At 49.3% G+C, this 24,917-nt stretch overlaps 1 protein-coding gene across 8 annotated transcripts in view; it reads left to right on the forward strand.

The window, feature by feature from the left end:
• MYLK (myosin light chain kinase) overlaps positions 1–24,917 on the forward strand; it is a 179,610-nt gene that overhangs the window by 141,117 nt on the left and 13,576 nt on the right. For 4 of the 8 annotated variants that reach the window (XM_063075031.1, XM_063075050.1, XM_063075096.1 and 1 more), the window contains 6 exons: positions 6,131–6,163; positions 6,256–6,349; positions 7,522–7,725; positions 13,421–13,638; positions 15,740–15,863; positions 23,990–24,142. In XM_063075031.1, coding sequence (XP_062931101.1) covers positions 6,131–6,163; positions 6,256–6,349; positions 7,522–7,725; positions 13,421–13,638; positions 15,740–15,863; positions 23,990–24,142 — 826 coding nt within the window. Of the gene's footprint in view, positions 1–3,110; positions 3,118–6,130; positions 6,164–6,249; positions 6,350–7,521; positions 7,726–13,420; positions 13,639–15,739; positions 15,864–23,989; positions 24,143–24,917 lie in introns of all 8 variants that reach the window. The other 4 variants (XM_063075060.1, XM_063075078.1, XM_063075041.1 and 1 more) reach the window with 2 other exon arrangements.

A 24,917-nucleotide genomic window follows, 5' to 3' on the forward strand; every position in this document is an offset into this window, starting at 1 on the left:
GGGAAAAATTGCAAGGGTCTAAGATGACTCCTAGTTCCTGACTTGGGTAACTGAACACAAATTCAAGAGCCGTTTAGAGGTTTATTATGATTCATTGTGGCTAGCGTGTATTGAGCACCCACTATATGCTAACAACATGTTAATCACTTTACATGCGTCACTTCGTTCAGTGCTAATAACCCAGTGAAGTAGAGATTGTTATTACCCCCATTTTACAGAGAGGGGAAATGACAAGATTGGGGGCAGAGAAGAAGGTGGAAGGACATGGAGGAAAAGAGCTCTTGGAGAGAGGAGAACTTAAAAGGTGGGAGGTAGAGAGATTGTGGGAGACCAAAGTGTCAAAGGAGATAGAGGGCCGGTCTTGAAATCACCCTGTAACCAGAGGCATCATGAGCATGGAAACTGTCCTCATGATTTGATAACCCTCTTTAGTCTTAAAAATTAGGTATAAAACAGGGATTAAACTTTACTTAAAAATTAAATAGGTCTCCAGAAAGAAAGTTAGGAGGACACCAATAGAAAACATACCAACTTTACAACTTCATTGGAGCAGTCATGTGCTGGGTGGCCTCTACCCACCAAGCATGCAGAGCAGGTCTGCTTGAGAGCTACAGCTGGCAGCACGGAGGCGCGGGTCCCAGCTCCTGGGACAGCCTGGGCTGGCCTGGGCCTCTTGGAAGCTTTCCCAGGGCTCCAAACCACTAGCTGCTCACAAATGTCCACTGGGGGAAACTGAGTAACAAAACCGCCATCTGCTGCCCTCTAACCTCCATGTCTGCCCCTCCCCTCCCCCGACCATATACACAGCAGTCCTCTGAAATGAGCAGAGCTGGGAGCAGGCAGGATAGAGTGGGGATGCCAGAAGGCACAACCAAATTCCACTGTGTATGTTTTTAGAATATTACTTGGAAAAGTAACAGGAAAAGGGATAACATTTCAGTGAGAAGATGCTCACTATAGAATCCCTGGTTAACCCTAGGCAGCAGGACTGGAGGCCATGGGAACTTCGAGGTGTGGTTCCCAGGAGGCCCAGCAGCAGCTCCCAGGGCTGCAGGGAGGAGCAGCTGGGACCACTTTGGCTCAAGGCAGGTGGCCTTTCCCTTGTTCCCTGCAGCCAGCACAGAACTCCATCTGTGGTCCTCAGACACCCCTTCTCCCTGCTGGGAGCAGACAATCCCCTGAAATCCCGAGGAAGGGTCCAGGCCACAAGATAGGAAGCTGCTCCCCACCGCACACCCAGCTAGATTACCCAAGGGGGAGGAGGAGGAGGGCAGAACAGTTGGCAAGCACTAGGCCTAAGGGCAGAAGACATTGGGGAGGAGGGTGGATTCCAAGCAAAAGTCCTCCGTGGATGACTCAGATGCTTGTTAGTTACAAGCCTGGGCAGGCCATCACTACTTAAAAGGGAAATGGCTCAGAGAAGTGGGATGTGCATGTGTGTAGGCAGAGAGGTGGGATCGAGTAGAGGTCATGGTAGATCATTTCTGTGGAGCCAGTGGGGTGTAGGGGTCATATCCAAAAGGTGGTGCCAGTTGACCCTCACTCCACAAAGCACAGCTGATGTTGGCTGTAACTTTCACCACCACCACCTGCTACCTTGGCAACTTTAGATTTCTACTTCATCCTGATCTCTCTGTCTCATTTTGTGCACCCCAGCCCTCCCCCACAATCATTCACCCCATGCATCCTGCACCTCCTCCTGTGTCTCAGGCACTGCCATGAGCACTGGGATATAGTGGAGGACAAAGCCTGGGTTCCCCATCAGCTCCAGTGGCCTCCTTATGTGAGAGTCAGCCCTAAGACTAGGGTCCCTGACCTGACAGCTCCCCTCCCAGTCCCCTAACCCCAGGTAAACAGCCACCACCTTGTCACAACTCACTCTCTCGCATCCCAGCCAGGTCTTGAACTCCACTCCCACCCTAATCCTGCTGTGACTCTTAAATCCACTCCTCCTTGCTCCTAATCCTATTTGTCCTAGTCTATGTAGTTGTTAGCAAAACCGCTGGGATTGAGGCTTATTGCAGAGCAAGGGCCTCCTTGCAACTAGGGCAGTTAGAGATGTGAAGCCTGTGCTGCTCCCTGTCCTAGGGCTACAGCTATGCCACCTCTTGGACACTCTTTCCGTGGCTGGGGAGCCCTCTAGTGCTCACTGGGCATGCAGCAACCCTCGGCTGCAGAGAGGGACAGCTCTCTGTCCAGGGGAGCGCACCTGTGCTGTGTGAGGGTCCCAAGTGCTCCACCGGTCCTCTCCCAAACCATTCGGGATAACGAGACTCCCATCTGTATGCAGAAACATCTCAGAATCATCTTCCAGTCTTCCACTTAGCTCCTGGATCTCATAGTTCATAGCTCATCTGAATAGGTTTTTTTAAATGTTTAGTTGAAGTCCCTCCCACTGCAATTTTAACTCCTTCCTTAGTGGAAAGATGGAAACCAAGAGGGCACCTTCTCATCACTGCAGCTCTTTATGCTTCAGGAGCTCAGCTCATTGAACTGTGGCCTTTCCTCCACTTCTCTCTCACCCCTCCCCTTCTCTCTCACCCCTCCCTGCCATGGTCATTTTGCCCCTCAGATAGAAGGGAGGCAGGATGAGGAGGAAAAAAGGCAGAAGGGACGCAGCAGCCTGGAGCCTTGATGAGAGTTTCCCACAGAGGAAAGGTCACAGTGCAGTAGTGAGCTAGAAGGAGTGCTGAATCCCTGAGCATGATCTCGGTGCTGCCAGCCAAAGCATCAGGAGGAAGGGCGGGACAGGGCACCTTGAGAGAGCCAGGAGGGGAGAAGTAGGTGTGGTTTTTGTGAGGGTGGCAAGAAGACTCATTCTGCGGGTGTCTGGCTGGAGTCAGACTGATGGGGAGGGGCCAGTTCTGGAACTGGATGCTTCCTTAAGGCTTGCTGGGAAGTCCTCAAGACCGCTGGTGCCGGGTCATTGGCAGGGGCCTCCAGGCTCCCAGCACTGTGCGGACTACAAGGTGTTCCTCCTGAAGACGCTGGGCCAAGAAAGCCTGCCTGCTCTTTGCACTTTCACCCACTGCCCAAAACACTCTGGTCCCCAGGCCACATGGGAAATGTGCCATGAGAACCAGAACATAAAGGATGCCTCAACAGGACAGAACCACTGTCTCAGACAGAGGCACCCAGCGCAAGACAAGGGGGCCTTGCTGACAGTAAATATTATTTTGTCCCTAAGACCTAGTCCAGTGACTGGTATCCACCAGGTGTTCAACTAGTGATGAACTTGAATCTCCTGCTTCCCTTAAAACCCTGTAGGAAATATCATTGAACTTACCTAAACACCTGTTGGACCTATTATTCTCGTGGTACCTTTGGGTATGTGAGTTCCATATGCCTCCAGCCTTCTTCCTCTGGGAGGCAGAGCACCAAATGGTTCCCTGAAGTTAGAGTATTCATGAGTTGATGAAAAGTCCGAATCCTGATCTCACCCTTGCCAACTGTGTGGTTTCCTTTCAAATTATGTCTGCTTTATACTTCTTTCCCAACTGGAGAGGCCTAACCTTGTGTGATGGTGGCCATTCCTGTCAGTGGCCCTCAGTGCCTCTTCTGGCTCCATTGTGGCTTTCTCCCTGCCAACAGTTGGAGTTCCAGGCAGAGGCCCCAAGATTGTGTCATGGGCTGCGTCATGGGCTGCAGGGCAGTGATACCTGTTTGTCATTAGTGCACATTTCCTCGACGGCATTCTGTTGGCCAGAGCAGTAGGGTGGGGACTGTGCTCCCTTCTCCTGGGCTAACTGGACACATCAGGGTAGAAAGGCTCAGCTCTCCCTGAACACTGTCCCTATCGCTGGCTTCCAGATGCACTGCTCTCAGGTTATCCTTGTCATCTGTGAATTCAACAAATATATGGATAGAACTCTCAAATACATGGGTTTAGAAAAATTGACCAGTTAGGCCACATCCCTGCAGGGGAATTGGGAAACCCCACTACTAACACTTATCAGCTAGGCAATATCTGAGGGTCCTCGTCTGTCTCATCCGTTTTTATTTTTCCACAGCAGTTTTCTTTCTGCAATAAAATATTCTGCCCAATCCCATTCATGTTTAGTTTTTTAAAACTAAACTTTGTCACCATCATTTTAAGAACTCTAAACTAATCCCAGCTTCTCTTGCTCCTGGTGATGTGCTTATACACTCCCTCAAAACTTTTTGGCAAGAGGTACTTGCCATTTCTGAGAAACGTGTTGCTCTTCCCAGGTGGTTGGCGTAGGTTTCCAGCATGTGTTCTGCCCTCAGCCTCGCACAGCACTCAGGGCTCCATTGGCAGGTGCACTTCTCCCTGGTCCACCCATGTGTTCATCACAAGCGGGACCTGCACAGCCATGCAGAGCTCAGCTCGCTCGCAGCATTGCCTCCCTGCCCCAGCACCTGCCCACTCTCCACCCATCCACCCTGGCCGGCCAGACCACGGCAGATTCGTCCCCACTCGCGTCCCTCCTCTCCTCAGCCTTGCTCTGCCTGCTGGCGACTTCAGCAAGTCACACCTTTTCCCACAAGTCTTATTCACCCTTACACACACTCTCTCTCTCACACACACACACGATTCCACACACTGTCACACACACCCACTCACAAACACGCGCACTCTCACACTCACTTGACACTCCACACACTCATACATACACACCCACCCACACATCCACATCCTCACCCTATCCTGCCCACTCACACTCTCACGTTCTCACACTCAGTGACACACTCGTGTGCACACCCACTCACACACTAATGTTCTCACACTGATATGCTCATGTGCACACCCACTCACACACTCTCATGTTCTCACACACTATCTGGCATACTTGTGTGCACACCCCCCCACACACACTGTCCTACAAACTCATACTTACATATTCACACACACATGCAATCCCACTCTCACTATCCCATACACACATTCTCACACTTTCACGCACTGTCTGACACACACTCACACACTTACATTTTTAAAATCCTTTCCCTCCCTCCATGATTTCTCTCACATCTTTGTTCTGTTTCCTCAGGAAACCTCCCTCCATCCATCTGTCAGCCAGAACACAGCCCAGGTCATGGCAGAGGAGCACAGAGCACATTACAAAGCATTGCATCTGTAGCTAGCCAGGACCCTAGAAATCCTCTGGTACAACCCCTTCCTCTTACGGATGAGGAAACTGAGGCCCAGAAAGGGGAAAGCACTTAGCTAATGTCAGAAAGCCAGAGCAGCCCTGTTGTCAAGGGACAAACCTATTATCAAGGCAAAGGAAAGCCTGGAGCTCTGAAGTGGATGTGTTCTTCTGGACACCCACCCTGTCCCCATGTCCCCCATTCATTCTTGACGTGTCAATGTGAGCAGCTAGTGCGGGCTGCATATGTCCCTCCTTGCCTACCTCATGAACCCCTGTTGGTTTCATTTGTGGTGACATCACTCACCGCCTCATTGTATTCCATCATTTCATTTAAGACACAATGCAAGGGCTACTTCTTCCAAGAATAATTGCTTTGATTTTGCCATTAACTCATTTTATGTCACCTTCCTTCACTGTGCATTTGGTTTGTACCATGATGATATGTGCTTGATTATAATGCCTGGTAATTGACATTTTAAGTATATATGGGTTTGCCTCTCCAACTAAATTATAAGCTTCAAGAAAGTAGGAGAGATCACGCCTTCCATGTGCTTTGTTTTGCGTGTCCACGATAACTGGCAAGACGCTAGGTACTCTGCTGGAATTTCATAGAGAGTGTTCAGCACATGGATGCATGGATTTGGCACTAGGAGCAATTGTATGTTGCTGAATTTCAAGCTGGGGCAGGAAGGGACAGTCGCAGCTGCGTGCAGGTTCTGAAAGTCAAGAGGGACTGGAAGAGATGTGGAAAAGGGTCTGTCTAGAGACCGCAAGGTTAGAGAGGAAGGGATGGAGGCAAGCTCTGGTAGAGGAGTGGGGATGGGTGGGGTGAGGAGGCTGGCACCTGCCACTCAGCACATGGCCCTTTCGGCAGTAAGGACTAACCAATGCCAGGGGATGCCCAGAGTGCTGGGCTGGTGGTCCTGTGCCCGGCAAGGCCCCCAGCATGTCTTGCTCTCCATGGGCCTTCAGTTCTAATCTCCATGTCTTCTCCATCCCTCCTTGTATCCCCCCAGAGACGAAGGATGAAGTGGAGGTGTCAGATGATGGTGAGTGCTGGCCACTGTCCTCTGGTCAGGCTTGTGGGTGGAGGGGCTGAGAAGGGGATCTGATGGCTCACACCCTGACCCCTGACCTGCAGATGAGAAGGAGCCCGAGGTGGATTACCGGACGGTGACAGTCAATACCGAGCAAAAAGTATCTGACTTCTACGACATTGAAGAGAGACTAGGATCGTAAGTGGAGTGGGAAGCTGCCTCAGGCCCCAGGGTGAGGGTGGCATAGGTCTGCAGTAAAATTCCTGTCTTCCTGTCTTTTCCTGGGCTCTGCCTCCTCCCCAGACTGAGATTCCTGCAGAATCAGCAGGGATTGGTCCACGAAAGCATCACTCACCTAGGGCTCTCCTCTGAGCTGCTCTTGCAGTTCTGCAGTGGCCCAACTCTGCGAAAGCCTTAGGCAGGTCCTTCCTTTTCTGTGCCTCTGTTCACAGCACAGGACTGAAGGGAGAGGGCTGGACCTGGATCACATTATCTTTAGGATCACTTTTAATCCACAGAAGTCATGGAGTCTGCTCAGTGCTCAGTGCTTGCTGCTCAGCAATGCCAGCTTTAGTGCTTCATTACAATACAAACATCATGGTTCCTTTATGGACTTGGGCCACACTGTTTACTCGGGCTTCTCCCTGGAGTGTGGAGGACTCCAACTCGGAGTCCTCGTCACAGACAAGCTGTCCATCTCCCCCTAACTCCCTCTCCCTGTGGGACTACAAGAGGTGGAAGAAAAAGGAATGGGACTCAGCTTATATTTCCATTGATTTCTGGAAAATAAAGGAGTGATGTGAACCTTAGAACAGCTCTGTAAAGGGAGTTTGAACTGTTGGAGTGAGTTGCATCAGAGAAACCTCACACTCCCCTCTCCAGGCAGAGAGAAGCAAGACCCTTCCTGGGCTGTGGCTGGGGTCAGTGCCAGAGGGTGGAGAGGAAGGCATGCAGCTGCTCAGCAGCTCCATGTGTCTGGGAAGGACCGCCTCAGCCCAACCTCACGAGTCCCTCTGCAGGGAAGGGAGGGGAAGTCCATCAGCCACGATTGAGAGTAGATTTGTCAGCATTAGAAATGTGCGTCACTGATCTAGAGCAGGAGTCAGCAAACTTTTTCATAAAGGAACAGATAGTCCCATTTTAGGCTTTGTGAGCCATACTCCTGTGTCACTGCTCCTCAGCTCTGACATTGCAGCACAAGAGCAGCCGCAGACAATATGAAGGCAAATGCATGTGGCCACATGCCAGTAAAACCTCACTTATTAAAAAGAGGCAGGCCAGATTTGTCCCATGGGCCATCATTTGCCAACCCCTATTTAGTGGAAAGCTTGGCTGAATTTGGCTTTTCTCTTCTCCCCTTTTGTTGGCAGTGGGAAGTTTGGACAGGTCTTCCGACTTGTAGAAAAGAAAACTGGAAAAATCTGGGCAGGGAAATTCTTTAAGGCATATTCGGCAAAAGAGAAAGAGAATATCCGGCAGGAGATTGGCATCATGAACTGCCTGCACCACCCCAAGCTGGTGCAGTGCGTCGATGCATTTGAGGAGAAGGCCAACGTCGTCATGGTCCTGGAGATGTGAGTGGCTCCCCACTGTCCTAGCCCAGCCACCTCTGCCCCAAGATGGAAAGCTCTGCAGACAGGGCTGTGATGTGCAAGATACGCACCAGTGTGGCCGGGGCTGACCAGTCGGAATGAGAAGGTCTGTGCACAGCACTGCCCCGACCCACTGAGCACCAGCCTGGCTGCAGCCTGTGCTCATTTCCAGACCAAACTGGCAGATCTTGGAGGACCCCTCCACCCTTTTCACCTGCATCTCCCCATGACGGGACCAAAGCTATCCCTAGGCTCCTTGGTTCCTTTCAGGGGTATTCTTACCTATAGTTGGGTGACAGTCAAAGGGGAGGGACAGGACAGCTTCCTGATTTCCCTGTGAAAGAGAACAGGGCCCAGGGCTGAGAGCTCAGAGCTTCTTGATCCAGTCCTCTCACTGTGCTTCTGCATTCCCCCTTTCCACCCTTGTTTGTTCTCCTGACTTCTCACTCACCAGAGGAGCACTTTCTCTGCTGGGCTGTACAAAGGCAGGGGATGGATCGCATGGCCTCCAGCTACGGCTTTCCTGGAATCTGTTGTTTCCTCCACATCCCAGTCCTCCACCTCCCTCACCTCTGAGCTGCTGATGCACCCTCAGGAGCACATGCACACACATACACATACATACACATGCACACACACATACACACATAAACACGAACACACATATGTAAACACAAACACACACCTACACACATATACAGATACAAGCAGACATGAACACACATACAAACACACGCACTAGCATCAGTAAGCCACGTATCCTCCGTGTCACCTATATTTTTTCAGAGCTTTCTTTTTTAATCTGATTTTTTTGAATATTTGGTACAATCACATAAAAAAATACGTAAGAGAATACACAGTGAGAAGTCTCATTCTCAGCCCTGTTCCAAACCCCACCCCCACCACTACAGGCAAACAATTATAATGGTTTTATGTGTATCCTTACAAAGTATTTTTATGAAAGTACAAACATATATGATACATACTAGGGTACTTCAAAAAGTTCATGTAATGATTCATATTATCTTTTAATTCTGTTTTCCCACAAACTTTTTGAAGTATGCTCGTATATTCTTCTTTTCCTGCCTTTTAACAGAAAAGGTGACTTATTACATTCACTGTTGTATACTTTGCTTTTTCAGCAAATTGCTGTGGGAGATAGTCCCATATCAATACCTAGTGAGCATCCTCGTTCTCACAGCTCCATGGGGTTTCGTCGTATCAGTATGTCACAATTTATTTAGTCTTTTGGTAAGAGGTTGGGTGGTTTCCAGTCTTTTGCTTTTACAAGCAAACATTGTTTGTAACCTTGTACGTACATCTTTTTACTCATGCCCACGTATATCTGTAGGATAAATTCTCAGAAGTGAAGGAGTGCTGGATTAAAGGGTATGAACGTTTGAAATGTTTAAAGATACTGTAAAATTGCTCAGCATCCTTGAATTGCTCACCCTGAACTTTGGGGATCTCAGTCCTATAGAAAGAACTCTATCAGCATCTTGGCATTCTTTCCCAGGAAAGGTGAAGCCAGTAACACATCCCCAAGCTTTAGGTGTGAATGGAATGTTAGCCTTTTCTCTCCCCTCATTCCACTAACATTTTGGTATATTTCCATTCAGTATGTGTTCCTCAGGAAAGGCAGTGTTGGTTAAGAGCACAGACTTGAGTCAGATAAACCTTACTTCAAATCCTAGCTCTGCCTTTTACTCGTTATTTGTCGTTGAATAAGTTACTCAGCTGTCCAATGCTTAGTTTTACTATCCATAAAAGAGGACATTGAAGCCACCTCATGGAGGCTGTGGGATTAAGTGGATAATGCTGATGTTAGTGGTGTGACATGCTGACTTTTTCTGTATCATGCTCTTCCACTTACAAGCACTCTGTGAGCATTTTAACATCTACCTAGGTGTTGTAGAACAAATCCTCCCTAGTATTCAGGAAGCCTGTCTTCAGGTTCTGCTTCTATTAAGTCATGATTTTGTAACTTAAATCCTACCAGCAAGAAGATGCATTTGGATTAGGATAATCGGTCTCATGACTCCCCTTTTGGCTAGAAAATTCTACAATTTTGTGGAGCCACAAAAGACTCAGAGAAAATCTTCATTTTTATCTTACAATCTTTTTGCAGCCCCAAATTCAAACTTTCCTCCCCACTTTTGGGAAATATTTAGCCCATGCCTGTGGCTTCTTTCATCATACCCTCACATTTATTCTACAACAGGTTGCTTAGTCCAGGCAGCAAGGGCATGTGAGGACATGTGGAAAAATGTCTTGTCTTTAGAAGTTAAGCCTTGAGCAAGTTTGTGAGAGGGGACAGGGAGGGGGGGCAGGAGGCAGCTGGGCCTGGGTAAGGGCAGGCAGCACTAGTGGGCAGAATACCATACTTAGCTTGGAATTGGGAGTTGGCAAGCTGGATGGAAAAAGTAGGAAGAAAATGTAAGAAGGCTTTAGTGGGTCTGGCTTTCATCCCTCTACCACACCTCCCCCGTGGACAGGAGCAAGTTTTACACGCACAGATGCCAGAAGATTCCCCTGCACTTGGGGCAAGGAGCTTGCTCAACCAAAGAAGAAGGGAGCAGGTTCATACTCCATCTGTCTATCCCTTCCAGCTTAAACATTTTGAGGCTTGGCCAGTGAGAGGGGAAAGGTTGATTTTTTCAGCAGTGCAATTTGCTATTCTCCTTGTTCAAGATTAAGAGAAGGATGATGTCTGGTTTATATAGAAAAGTGAAAATGTATTCCAGGCTCCCATCCTTCAGTTCAGCTGCAATAAACATAGTGAGGAATAAGAATGAATGTGTGTCCTCAGCCTTTCTGACTTCTGATTACTGGGCAAGTCCCCATCATTGCTCCGAGACAGCAGTTCCTTCAGGCCCCTGGCCTGGAGCCTAGGCTTTTCCTTTTGGAAGTGCTTAGAACATTTCAGGTGGTGGTAGGAACCTGAGCCCTAAAGAGGATGTGAAGCTTGGACTGAGTCACCCATGGCTGATCTCATCTTCGTGCTACTGTTAGTGAAATTTAGAAAGAACATCCAGCTGGCTGCTGTGAGACAAGGAGCAGAGGGCCTGGGTATCAACTCCCCTGATAGCACCATTCCTTCTGTGCCCACCAGGGCCAAAGTCTCGAGTTTAGGGGACAAATTTGATCCCTTGTGATTAGGTAGCCTTGGTGATAGTAAGTATTCACTCATTTATTCACTCACTCACTATTAATTACTAAGCACACATTTCCTCTGGACCAGTCTTGGCCCTTGGCATTATCCCATCTCTGTGGGTGGCAGCTTCTTTCTTTCAAACCAATACTTTTCACCCATAGTCTTGAGCATTTTGAAGAGAAACCTACAGAACCAGTAATCCTGCTTGTTTAGCCTCTTCCAGCTACGGAGTGGATCATAGGAACAGTTTAAAAAAGATATTAAGTATGTTTGAATAGGATTGAACACACTGGAACTGATATCAAATGGGTTGCCTCTAGAAATGCAGTAGTAATTCTCTCCATGGCTCAGAGTTTTACCACTCTTTACCTCAGACTTCCCAAGGGCTCTAAAAATAATGGTTGATTGCTTTTTCAGAATCTTTTACACTTAAAAGCAAATATTTGGGGACACCTTGTTTGTGTCAGATATTGACAGATGCAAATAAGAGTACACAGATGAGCCAGACCTTTTGCAGACATGTCCACAAATAACTTTAAGATAAGGGAGACTTGATACACAAAGTGCAGACACAAGGCTGTGGGACGCCCCCAGAGGGAAAGGTCGTTTCATGTGGGAAATGGGGAGAGAGTTCTCAGTGGATGTGAATTTCCTCTGGCTTCGCAGGAGTGGCCCTTGAATAAGCCAGTACTTCCCAAACACATCTGATCACAAGAATGACCTGAGGTGCTTATTAAAAATATGAATCCATAGATCCTTCCCAAGATTTTCTAAATCAAAACCTCAAAAAATGAGCTTGGGAATCTGTATTTTCAACAAGAGCCCCAAGCGATTCTTTAAAATAGAAAATTTATAATTGACATTGAGCACTTACTGTGTGCCAAGCACTCGTCTAAGCATTTTGCCTGTATTGACTCATTCAGTCTTTGCAGAAACCCTGTGAAGTGGTGCTGTTTTTATCTGCATCGTACAGATAAGGAAACTGAGGCACAGAGATGTTAAGAATTGGCCGAGACCTAAGACTGTTGATGAGTTTGACATGGAGCCCTGGTGGAGAGCAATAGAAATGGAGGCCTTAAGAACTAGAGGTGCCACCTGCTGGCCTTGCAGGGACCTTCCGATGGGGTTGGTTCTAATGCGTCAATTCTAGCTCCCCCGAGTGGCCATTGGCACAAACTGACCTTTCCCAGCTCAGCCCTTCCAGAAGGGTGTGTCATGTGGTGAGAGAGGCAGACGGGCTGTGGTGTGCTGAGCCCCATAGTGCATCCCTGTCTGTCTCTACTGCAGGGGTCAGGAACAAGACCCACCTGGCCCACCAGTTTGTCAAATGATAACTAATATGTGCTGAGCACCTACTATGTGTCAGACATATTTTACAAAGGCTCCTACATTCCTAACAACTCTATAAGGTAGGGACAGATAAGGAAACTGGGGCTCAGAAAGGTTAATTAACTTGCCTGAGGTCACACAGCTCATAAAAGTCAGAGACAGGATTCAAACTCAGCTCCTTCCCTTCATGATGATTCCCCTCAGGGGAGGGGATGCCCTTGAAGAGAGCAGGCCCAGAATGAAGCATATACATACAGCCTTGTTCAGCGGGTGGACCCACAGGCTATTGCAGAAAAGTGAGCTCAGTGATGTCTAGATGCTGCATAAGTTATTAAGGAGATGCCTTCAACTTGCTGAGCAGTGAGCAAGGAAGGTGGGTTGGAGGGCTGGGACAGGGGAACAGAGAGGACCCGTGCAACTCAGGCAGTGGGCTGTGCATTTGCATCGAAGGGCAGTATGCTGGCTGGCTGAGACCTGGGGCAGTCCTTAGCAGAGGACGCCTGGCTGTGGGCTCCAGAAGCACAGAATTGAATGGACATGGCTAGGATCCAAAGTCTATCCAGGTAGAAAGGATTACACTTCCAGCCTGGGCAAGGGGTCCAGGTAAGACAAGTTAATTATGGCCAGAAGCAGTAAACTGATACTACAGCCCTAGTCAGAGTAAGCAAATCTAACACAACTGTGGGTATAATGGGTTACAGCCAACTAATTTTAGAATATTTGCTGAGGTTCTTATTATTTCTGTTCCTGGCTTTGCAAAGTAAATGTTTATGGGAACTACAAGTATTTTAAATTTCATTTCCCTGTGACTAAAATACACAGCTAGGGTGCAAGAATGTTTCCTATGCATCTGTGGTCATTTGAGGGAAAGAGACTTCCCAGCGTTCACCCTTTTGCTAAGGATCTTGTGTCTGGATCTCTCTGTTTATGCACACCTCTGAAACTGCTTGGCCTTGATGCTTCCCTGAATTGCACGGCAGCTTAGCAGGTGCAGGGCAGGGTCCCCCAAGCAGGAAGGCCCTGACCCTCCTTGTGTGATGGAAAACTGGGACTCAGGAAGCTGTAGATGGTGCCCATCACCCCCTGCACCCCCTACCCCCAGCTTACCCTTGGCCAGATTCTCTGCCAGCTCAGCCTCCATGATCCTGTGATCTGACTGTCCCTGTGCTCATCCCGCCTTCCTCTGTTGCGCAGTGTGTCGGGGGGTGAGCTCTTTGAGCGCATCATCGATGAGGACTTCGAGCTGACGGAGCGTGAGTGCATCAAGTACATGAGGCAAATCTCGGAGGGGGTGGAGTACATCCACAAGCAGGGCATCGTCCACCTGGACCTCAAGCCTGAGAACATCATGTGTGTCAACAAGACAGGCACCAGGATCAAGCTCATTGACTTTGGTCTGGCCAGAAGACTGGGTAAGGCCCGTCCTCCTCCCCTGTTGTCACTACTGTGTGTTGGCAGTGACTGTTGGTGTTCCCCACACTGAGTGTTAGCAGGAACGAACAGTATTGGGATCAAATCAGTGCCCATGGAGACTCTTCAGGCTCAAGTCCTGCCCCTGCTACTTCTAGCTGTGCGACTGTGAGCCTCAAAGTCATCTGTAAAGTGGGATGATAGTAGTTCCTACTCATAGAGTCATTAGGAAGATCAAATGAGTTAATAAAGGTAAAGCGGGAGGGGCAGTGCCTTGCACGTAGTAAGTACTATGTGGGGGTTAGCTGTTTAGTTCATTGGGAGGGGGATCCCCTCTTTTGTTTTTTTGCTCTGGTGCCATTAGTGGCAAAACTCATTTTGATGATGGTGGCTCCTCACGTCTATATCATACTGTAGTTTCCAGAGCACTTTTACATTTTATCTCATGAGCCTCAGTTTGTAGACCAGGGTTCACTATAGCTTTGCCCAGCAGGTTCCACCATGAGCCACGGGAGGTGCTGGGGATGGAATGAGGATCCTGGGCCCAGCTCAGAGTCTCTGGTGCCTCTTCTATTCCTGTGCTAGGCAGGAGGGAGACAGTGGGGGCAGGTGGTCAGGGCCTTCAGATCCAGCCCTGAAATCATTTGGGTCAGTGACTGTCTGCCTCACATACTGCCTACGTCTACCCTGTAGCATTTGATGTCTTAATAATCAAAGAAACAGCTCCACACATGCCCCCGTCAGCCATTGTGCTCTTCAGGGAGCCCCAGGGTTGAGGGGAGCTGGCCTTTATTTTAGCAGCCTGTGGGGAACAGGAACGTGCTGGCCAACCTAAAATCACCCAGTAAACCTCCTCCCAGGAGGCCCAGTCCTGGTTGAGGCCAGTTGGTGCTCCAGAGGAAAGAGTGAGGTCCTGATGGACCGGGATTTGCCTGCTGGTCAGTGCAGTTGGGCAAGAACCTCCTATCATGCTGAGCAGATGCACCCACCCTGCTCTTTCATGCTAAAGGGACAGTGTGGGACCATCTGCTTGTTCAAGACTTGAGCCCGAACGGTTTCCATGGTCATTGATTTAAGCCCAATACAGGACCTGCCTGTGGACAGTAGCCACTAATAAATTAAACAAATAGGCAGGCCACTGACCTCAGGAGCCGGCAGTGCCAGAGCCAAGGAACACACGTTCAGGTTCCCTTGGTGAAGGGATAGTGCAGGAACCACAGTGCCCACCAAGGATCAGAGAACTGGGAATTGGTTAACAATGCAGCAGGAAGGGCTCGGGTTAGAGTTGGAGCAGAGAGCAGAGCTTCCACATCATGTGGCTGAGAAATGCTTTGGTTTAGAACATTTGCAGGGCTCTGTAAAGTTAAACTAGACCAGATATGGCCCACTATCCCACCCCACCCCCTACTGCTAACAGTATCCCCCAGGAGCGAGTACCTATGCATAGTGCTTGCCTTCAGCGCATGCTAGCGGGCATCTCTGGTCCTTTATGGCTAAGAGGCACCACCTCAGGGTTAAGGCCTCTACCAATTAGCCTCCTGCAGCTCCTGGGAGGAGAGACAAGAAGCTATAGGATAAGTATGCGAGGCAAGGGGTGTAGTAGTGGAGAACATGGCCAGGAGTCAGACCTCCTGGGTGTAAGTCCTGACCACCACTTATTAAGTGCTGGGGAATCACTTCACCTCCCCGGGCCTCATTTTCATCTTAGTAGCATGGGTGTCACACCTACTTGTTAGGATTGTTGAGACTATTAATTAGAGAAATCCTTGTACAGATGGTAGCAGGGTACATAAGACATAGTGAATGTTAGAGTCAGTGAACGGTAGAGATTATTATTAAGCATGAGTCACAATCCCTGCCTTGGGGAACTCATGGGAGAGCCAGACACTAAAAGACTAATGGGGCTGGTGCTTTAACAGCCCAGCTCAGGACATTTGAGGTTAGTGCAGTTTGTTGGTTTCACTTGTTTAACAAGGAGGCCAAATGTCTGTGCCATTGTCCAAGGAGACAATACCCAAGGGCTGAGCCCTTGACAGTGTCCCTCCCAGGTTAGGGAGGCTCCCTGATGTGCTGGAAATTGATCTCTCTCCATTCTGGTTTCAGAGAATGCGGGGTCTCTGAAGGTCCTCTTTGGCACCCCAGAGTTTGTGGCCCCTGAAGTGATCAACTACGAGCCCATTGGCTATGCCACGGACATGTGGAGCATCGGGGTCATCTGCTATATCCTGTGAGTCCCAGGCACGTGGGGAGGGGGCAGAGATTCCTGCAGGGTCCCTAGGCTGCCCTGGTGTTGTGAGGGAGGGGCTGGGCTAGGCTGGGCCATAATGGGGAGGCCTGCCCCGGTGTCAGGAGAGTGTTAGGCTCCCAACCCATTCCTGCCAGCCCACCCTGCTCCTGGGCTCCTGACAAGTCAGTGGCCTGTATCACACTTCTGTAGCAACGTGTAGCTCTGCACACTGAAATCCCCATTCTGCACCCCTCACTGTCCCCAAGGCTGGCAGCCCAGGACCTGTGGTCAATGTGGCTGGCACCACATAACACCCCCTGTATCAGTCTGTTTTATGTTGCTATAACAGAATACTTGGAACTGGGTAATTTATAAAGAAAAACGAAATTTATTGCTTACAGTTTCTGAGACTGAGAAGTCCAAAGTTCCATATGGTGGTGGTGACAGTCTCACATTGCAAGATGGTGGAAGCAGAGAGAGAGAAAGACAGGGTCTCCTCTTCTTTACAGTCCTCAGAACCACTCCCCTGACCACCATTTTAATCCATTCTCTACTGCATGTTCCTACAATCCAATCACCTCTTCAAGGCTCCACCTTTCAATTCCCATAATAGGATTTTCCACTCGGTTAACAGTCACAGTGGGGGCTAAGATTCTAATACATAAAACTTGGGGGTCACAGTTCAAGTTTCAGGGAGTTTTGGGGAGACACAATTCAATCCAGTACACCCACTTACTTGTGTAGGTGAGTTAATGGAGGAGGGATATCGCCGTTGCCTTCCGAGGACAGCACCCCACCCTCATGGAATGGGGACCCCGACTGCCAGCCTCGTCTCTGAGTTCAGTATATGGGCTGATTAATAAGCACTTTGGGACCGACGGACAAAAGAAAGTAGGACAGTAATTAGAATTGAGAAATTGGATGGGAAATATGAAGCCATTTAAATTAATGCTACAAAAAAGAGGGGAGGCCAGCAGCCTAGACCAGTGCTTCACAAACATTAGCATGCGCAAGTCACTAAGTATCTCCTTAAATTGCAGGATTTGATTCAGAAGGCCTGGGGGATTTGAGATTCCACATTTCTAGCAAGCTTCAGGTTGCCAGTGGTACTGGTCCAAGGACAGCACTTTGAGTAATGAAGCTCTAGAACACATCCTCTTGGTGAGGTCTCTGATTTAGTCCCTGAAGCCCCAGGCTACAAACAGTCATCAGCCTCTGAGGTAGCCCTTCAACTTGTGTGGCAATGTGCAGTTATGTGATGGTCTCCCCAAAGATGCAGACCTGCGTGCATTCATTAAAAAAAAGTTTGTTGTCAAAATAAAAGGAAAGTTAAACATTTTCATAGAAAACTTGAAGAGGACCTCTAAGAATACTTTCTTAGATCCCTGAGGTTTTCAGATCTCAGTGTGAGAAAAGGCTCTAGGTGATTCTGATGCACAGCCAGGCTTAGGAACCACCTTAGCTTTAGCACAAGTGGGCAATTTTTGTACAATATGCCTTTTTCACATGCTCAGGAGTTACACTCTCACTGTGCCCTGTTAGAACAGCCTCCCTCAGTTGAACTTTTGCCACCGGCTCTGTACCCTAAACAGTCACCTTCTTCCCTACCCACAGTCACCCCCACAGTCTCCCCTAGATCTGCAGAGAAGAATCCCCTGGCCAGATGTGTATTTCCCTTCCTCTCCCACCCCAGGCCTCTCTGGGAGAGGAGAGCAAATAAGTAAAGATGTCTTACTCCTGGCGCCCATGGTAAATAAGGAACAGCAGGGCGGGGGCCCAGGACAGAGCTCATACTGATCTCTGGCCCCAGGGCAGACACCTGACCCTTGAGAGCTGTCCTTGGTCAGCTCCCTCTGTTCAGATCCAGCTGTCCTATAGCCTGGCTTGGTCCCTAGGTCCCTCTCCAACCATCAAGGAGACTTGGGGCTGGCCAGTTAGCTCAGTTGGTTAGAATGCAGTGTTGATAATACCAAGGTCAAAGGTTCCTGGCCAACAGCAAAAAAAAAAAAAAAGAAACTTGCCTTACTATTTGCTCCTCGGTTGATTTTATTGTCCTCACTGATTTTCACGTGGGCTCTTGTTTGATCTAAAATGGGGACAGTGCCGGGCAAATCAGGACGACTGGTCTCTCTACTAGTCAGTGACAGAGCAGTGACTAGACTGCTCAATAAGTTTTCACAGTGAACACACCCATTTAACCTATACCCAGATCAAGAAACACCACCAGGGCCCCGCTGCCTCTGGTGTCCACTCCTGGTTACTGTCCCCCAGAGGTAACGATTATCCTCATGTCTAAAGTCATGAGTTAGTTTTGCCTGTTCTTGAACTTTCTTTAAAAGAAATCATAAAGAAGTGTCTGGCTTCTTTTGCTCAACATTGTTTGTGAGGTTTATTCATGGTATTATGTGTAGTTGTAGATTGTTCATTCTCAGTGCTATGTAATAGTCCTCTGTGAACATACCCCAATTAATTTGTCCATTCTACATTGATGGGCTTTTGAGTATTTGTAGTTTGGGGTATTACAAACATTCTGGTACATGTGTTTTAGTGAGCATATTTATTTATTTATGCATTTCTGTTGGATGTATGTGTAATCTAGAACTATAATTACTGAGACATAAGGGTGCTTTATTTTAAAATGAAAATTATTTTAGGTGGAAAAACATAGTAATTTGGGTACTATCTTATGTTGTACTAGATGACTTTTAGAGCTAAGACCAAGAAATAGGGAAGTTTTTGAAATAGGGAGAGATAATTTTGATGCACAGTCTCCTATCTGAATGTGTGCGGGTGAGAGGGTTGGTGGCAGGGAGGCAGGTGAGGAGCAGGACAGGCACTGACTCAACCCTGCGCAGTGGCCTGGTTCCTGGACCCACTGCCCTCCAGGACTTTTCTGGGCTGGCTCTCAGAGTACCGATAGAGGTCTAGGAGCGCCTCTCCTAAGCTAGTGCTCTCAGCAGAGCATGTGGTGCCAAAAATGAAAGTTGGAACCAACTAGATGGCTTCCTTTAAGCCTCTGCTATGCAGAACTGTGGAGCTGCTGCTGGAAGCACCCAGAAGAGGTTCTGGAGTGGCCCTCCTGGCATCCTCTGCCCCACTCTGTCCCTCTCCTTGGAGCCTGGTTGTCTGGCAGTCTCTGTTGGGGCCACTTACACCTGTATACCAGAGAACCCCTCCTGATCTCCTTGCTGGGGCCAGTGAGAGATGGAGAGGCCAGGGAGTTGGAGGGGACGGGTGATATGGCATTTGTTATTCAACAGGTAGCTGGCGAGCACTCCCTAAGCCAAGAGCCCTGTCCCTGAAGGGTGATCTGACTTCACTGGAGGAACTCCTTTGCAGAGAGGTCCAGAGGAATTCCTCCCCGGCACTAGAGACACCAGCCTGCTGCCAGCTGGGTTTTCCAGGCAGGGTGGAGAAGGAGCAGAGGGGGCTGTGGAGCCCCTGCCTTCTCACCCTTGACTGAAGGGAGATATTAGATTCCATGAACCTCCTGGATACCTTCTGAAGCTAGCAGTGCCCATTTGGTTTCTGTCAGGAGGAGAGCATACAGGGGAGCTGGAGGCCACACTTGCAGGTGGAAGAAGTTCTAAACCTGCCTCGTTTTCCAAGACCTCCCTCCCTCTGCTATCTCCTCCCTATTTCCCTGTGCCCTGCCCTCCTCCCTACTCCAGAATTCCTTCTCTCCCTGCCCTCCCCCAAACCAAAAGGAAGAAACAATGACTGCTCTGCTTTCTCTTCCCCACCATCTTCCTGACTGGGCTCAGCAACACAGACCTCCCATTTCAGCTCATTTGTTGAGCACCTGCCATGGTCCAGAGAGCCAGGGGCCATCCCCATCCTGTGTGTAGTCAGGGGGTGCCAGGAGGGAGGAGAGTTTGTGTAGTAGGGAAGCAGGTGAGCTCTTCTGGGACAGCAGCCCAGCCAGATAGGAGGGGTCGCAATGCATCGGAGCACCTCCCCACACTGGGGTCTGGATACAGGGCTCTTCAGAGGGGTCCGCTAGCCTCTGCCTTCCCCACTCAGGCTTCCCCTGTCCTGTCTGCTGCTGAGTCCAGATATGCTCTCAGATCCCAGCCCTGTAACCTCCAGGCTCCCCGCTTCCTGGCCAAGCCCTGCCACCACCTTCAGGTTTTGCTGTTCAGGGCCTCGGGCTGTGGTTAATACAAGTGAACTGAAGGTTGCTACTCCCTCGGCCACAGTACAAATGATACTCACCTCTTCCTGTGGACCTGTGCAGCCCTCTCACGTCTCCCACCGGAGTACCTGAAAGCTAAAATAGGATAAAAGAGTAACCCTTCCTTAGCACTCAGTAGTTGTCCTGGCAGGTGTTGGTCCCCGTAGCTGGCCCCTCATGCAGCAGGGTTGTCTGTCTGCTGCTTGAATAACCGTGTGGAGAATGCACAGTCCAAGAGGCATTTCTCAACCTCCTCTCTCTTGCCTTTCTGATCTGAGGGCAGAACAGGCCTCCACATCAGATTCCCTGGGGGAAGTTCTGCAGGGAGATGAAGAACCAGGACGTGAGAACACCCTACAGTTGTGACGTTTGTGATCCATCAACACAAAGGCTATTTGACCATTAAAAATGGATGTGAAAATTCTGTATATACTTGGGATGTCAAGTGAAGAAAAAGTAGAGCATTCAAGAGCTTGCCCATACTGATTACAATTTTGTGAAAACCAGATAAATCTGTTGGTTAGAAATTAGCACTAGGAAGGGAAGTAAGGAGTTGAATTTTTAATGCTAACTTTATTGTATTTGTTGATTGTATTGGTTGATTTTTAACAAATAATGACTTTTTTAAATAAAAAGATACATGGTCCATTATGCAGATTCTAGCAATAAAGGAAAAAGGAAAGTCGGCCGGTTACTTAGTTGGTTACTAAGTAACCAGTATGGCGCTGATAGCACCAAGGTCTAGGATTCAATCCCTGTACCAGCCAGCTGCCAAAAAAGAAAAAAAAAAAAAAAAAATCCCCAAATGAAAGTTTTAAAATATCCTGCAAAATCCCACCACCCAGAAACAGCATTGTTGAAAATCCGAACACTCTCTTCGTCCCCATGATGTGCATATATTCCGTGCTTTATTCCAGTGTGCTCTTTAACAGGGAGAACGCGGAGGAGCTCCCTCAGACGGACAGGCTGCCAGGAAGGAGGAACGCCAGGGGCTAGAGGCGAGGAGGCTGGCCCTGACCGTAGCTTTACAGAGATTGTCTTATCTTTGCAGGATTACAGTTTCTAATTAGGAAAGGAAGTTTACATAAGGGGACCTTTCAGCATTCCACAGCAGGGTTGTTGGCTTTTCCTGCTATCTTTTGGAGTGCTGCAGGACTGTCCCCTCTTCATTTCAAATGGAAAATGTCAAGATAAGCAGCAGATAGCTGACAAGCTAGAGACAGGCAGCTTCCTGATGGGGCTTGTGTAAGCAACGAAGATAGCAGAGATGCAAGGGATGGGAGGCCCCAGGGGAGTCTAGCCTAGTCCCCTTGGTGTATAAAAGAGGAAACTGAGGCTCAGAGGGGAAAGGAGTAACATATAATAGTGCAGACTCGGGGACTGGTAAACTTCCCCTTCCCTCATGGGGACATAACCGAGAATGATTATCTTTGCCTTTTTGTGTGTGTGTGTGTGTGTGTGTGTTTTTCGTGACCAGCACTCAGCCAGTGAGTGCACCGGCCCTTCCCATATAGGATCCGAACCCACGGCGGGAGCGTCGCCGCACTCCCAGCGCCGCACTCTCCCAAGTGCACCACGGGCTCGGCCCCTCTTTGCCTTTTTAGAACATAAATCAGTGTCTTGCTTTAAGAAAATGCCATATATAAAAATCTATTATTTAAAAACACAGATATGTTGGGCCAACAGCGTGGCGCACTCGGGAGAGTGTGGTGCTGGGAGCGCAGCTGCGCTCCCGCCGCGCAGGTTCGGATCCTACATAGGGATGGCCGGTACGCTCACTGGCTGAGCGGGGTGCGGACAACACCAAGCCAAGGGTTGCGATCCCCTTACCGGTCACAAAAAGGACAACAACAACAACAAAAAAACCACAGCTATGTTGATAAAGGTGAGATAATTCACATTGCAAAAGCTTTCTTCTCTATATAAAAGATTTCACCAGAAGGTCCTTCCCATGGCAAGCTTCCTTCCAGTATTTCAAGTGGGTTTGTTCTACCATACTCAGTGTTAGGGTGTGGGTGTATTTCATAAACTGAGGCCTCCCGAACACCGAAACAGCTCCAGGAGGTGTTAGTGCATTGTTGTTTCTGATGATGGATTCATAAGGGTTTGGGAGAAGGGACATTAGTAAAGCCCTAACTTGAGACGTTGATGGCATGAGGCCTCAGATCCATCTCAGGGGGGCTCAGGTGGGATCAGGGTAGGCCCAGCTGCATAATTTGAAAAATGAAAAGGAGAGCCCACGTGTACAACACTATTAAGAATTTCAAGTTGATGGCAGCAGAGCGTTAAACCAAGCGTGGGTCCCGTTTGAGGGTGGCCTCTGGGCAGCTGTGCAGGTCGCACGCCCAGGAGGCCAGCCCTAGGTCAGCGTGAATGGGGGGTGCACAGAGGTGAGAGGTAAGGCCGGTAAGCCATAAATCTGTTCTATTTGGCTTTGAGATTCTTTACCTTCCAAAGTTCATTTGGCTTAAGCTACTGGTAAGTGAGTCACTCCTGTGACCACAGCTGGGTGAGGCAGTGAGGTGATCCAGAACAGCTGTAGCATGTCTGTGGTCATGGACAGAGCTCCTCACTGTGGACCAGGCCTGCGCCAGTGCTGCACACTACAGCTCACAGGCTCTAGAGGGACGCCTAGACATCTAGGGTTCTAACCTCACTGGCTGTGAATCCCCGGGCAGGTCACTTAACCCTGTTCTGTGCCTCTGCTTCCTCATCTGTAAAGCAAAGTTATAAGAGTACCTGCATTATAGGGTGGTGGTGAGATGAACTGAGTTCTTTACCCAGGGCCAGGCGCACAGTTAACATTTGTAACCATCACAAAAATGCTGCTGATGGGGAAGTGACCACTCTATAGTTAAGCAGTAGATTCTGAAAGAAAGTGAGCCGGGATGCCGGGTACCGTTCAAGCTTTATTAAAGAAAGAAATCTGCTGGGCTGTGCTCAGAGTGGCACAGGGCCCCATGGCTGCCCTGAAAATGGTGGACAGCCCCAACAATGGGTTTGTGAGAGTTTGTATTAGCTTTTGGGTGCGAAAGGTATGGGGGAGGGACCATTAGGTTGATGTAACTGGGTGGAGAACTGCGCTGATGCTGAAGCCGGAAAGTTGTTTCCAAGTCAGGAGGCTTCTCATAAAGGGAGGTGGGGAGGGGCGGAGGTGGGAGGCGCCATTTTTTACTTGAGCTTGTCTAAAGTGGCGCTGGTTATGTTGCAGATCTATTAGATTCCAAGTTAGGGGAGGACACTGTGATGGAGATTAGGGTGATTGCCTAAGGTGACCCCACAAGTGAAGACGTTGCGCTCTTTCCCCTTCCACGGCGCCTCTTAGGGAAGCTTTCTGGTTTGGCGTCAGTTCCTCAGCTGTCCTGAACCCACGTTGCTGATTCAAAGTCCACCCGTCATTCGCACACACTTGCTGAGTCTCAGCTGTGTGCTGGGCCCTCTTCGGGGAACTGAAGGCTCTAAAGAGAGAGACCGAAGGGAAGGTACAGAAGGGCACAGTGACTAGGGAGGGGGCAGGAGCACGGGAGGAAGGGACTTGGGAAGGTCCTATGAGAGGCGAGCGCTAGCCCAGGCTTTGGGGAAGAACAGAAGACAGGGATGGAGGGGCTTCTCAGCCCTGCTGTGTGCCACGTGGAACGCCGTAAACTAGATCAGTTTCCTTGCACCTCAGCCTCACAGGCAACTGGTGTCAAGAGGCAGGTGGTACCCCAAAAGTACAGAGTGACTGAGAAGAGACGGGCCCACAGAAGCCCCTGAAGAGCCACAGCCTCTTTCTTTCCAGTGGAGGAAAGGCAGGTGTGAGGGCTGCACGTTTGCCTGTGGAAGTGCGGGGGCCTCTGCTGGCCCTCACCTTTGACCTCAGTTAGCACTCACTTGCCAAGGGTGACATCCCACCTTCCTTCCCTGCCAACCTCCCCCACTCACCCCTGCTCTCCTGTTCTTATCTCCTCAGGGTCAGTGGACTTTCGCCCTTCATGGGTGACAACGATAATGAAACCTTAGCCAACGTTACCTCAGCTACCTGGGACTTCGACGATGAGGCATTCGATGAGATCTCCAATGATGCCAAAGATTTTATCAGCAATTTGCTCAAGAAAGATATGAAGTAATGAGTTGAGATTTCAGTCTTTCAGCTTCCCCACTCCCTACACTGGTGACAGGAGGCAGGGATCTCCTTGCTTGTTGGGACTCCTTCCTCACCACTCCCAGATCTGGGCCGCTCTGGTGTTCCTGAGGAGGGCAGGGTGGGCGTTGTGAGGGACCCAGCCCGACAGTGTGTGGGGATGGAGGGGTCTTCCCGGGCCCCTGCTCCCTGCAGCTGGACACTGTATTCATCTTCAGAAACACAGAAACATCACTTGAAACGTGACACTTGACCAAATGTCACAGTGAGAGGGCAGCTTGTTCTGCATGAATGATGACGCTTTTATTTTCTGGGTACAGTTGTGGGCTGTCAAAGCCCTGCTGAATCCTCAGCCCCTCGTCAGAGCTTGCAGGGCAAGTATCCTCTCTAAAAGCAAGAGAAGGTGACAGAGGCATCCTTAGAACCTATCTGTGGGTCCTGTTCATATCCCCAGATTATTCTGACTTGGTGTTTTTCCATCTCTAAATTGCTTAAGAACCGCCTGCCTGAGTATGGCCAGGTACCTTCTAACACTGGCTAAAGCGAAGCTGTGATCCCAGACCACTGGGCTTAGCCTTCTCCCTGCTTCATCTCTGTCCTCGCTCCCCTTCCCCAAACCCCTCAGACAGTGCAGACTGTGAGGTTCCCCACATCTGCCTTAAGGGGCTGCCTGCAGCTGCCCATGTGGTGGGTGGATGAGCATGCATGACAGCAGAGCAGCGGGAGGGCGTGTGCAGGCCTGCGCTGTGAGGAGAGG

The sequence above is a fragment of the Cynocephalus volans genome, chromosome 1 (assembly GCF_027409185.1).
Source record: "Cynocephalus volans isolate mCynVol1 chromosome 1, mCynVol1.pri, whole genome shotgun sequence".
In the NCBI taxonomy this organism is placed as follows: domain Eukaryota; kingdom Metazoa; phylum Chordata; class Mammalia; order Dermoptera; family Cynocephalidae; genus Cynocephalus; species Cynocephalus volans.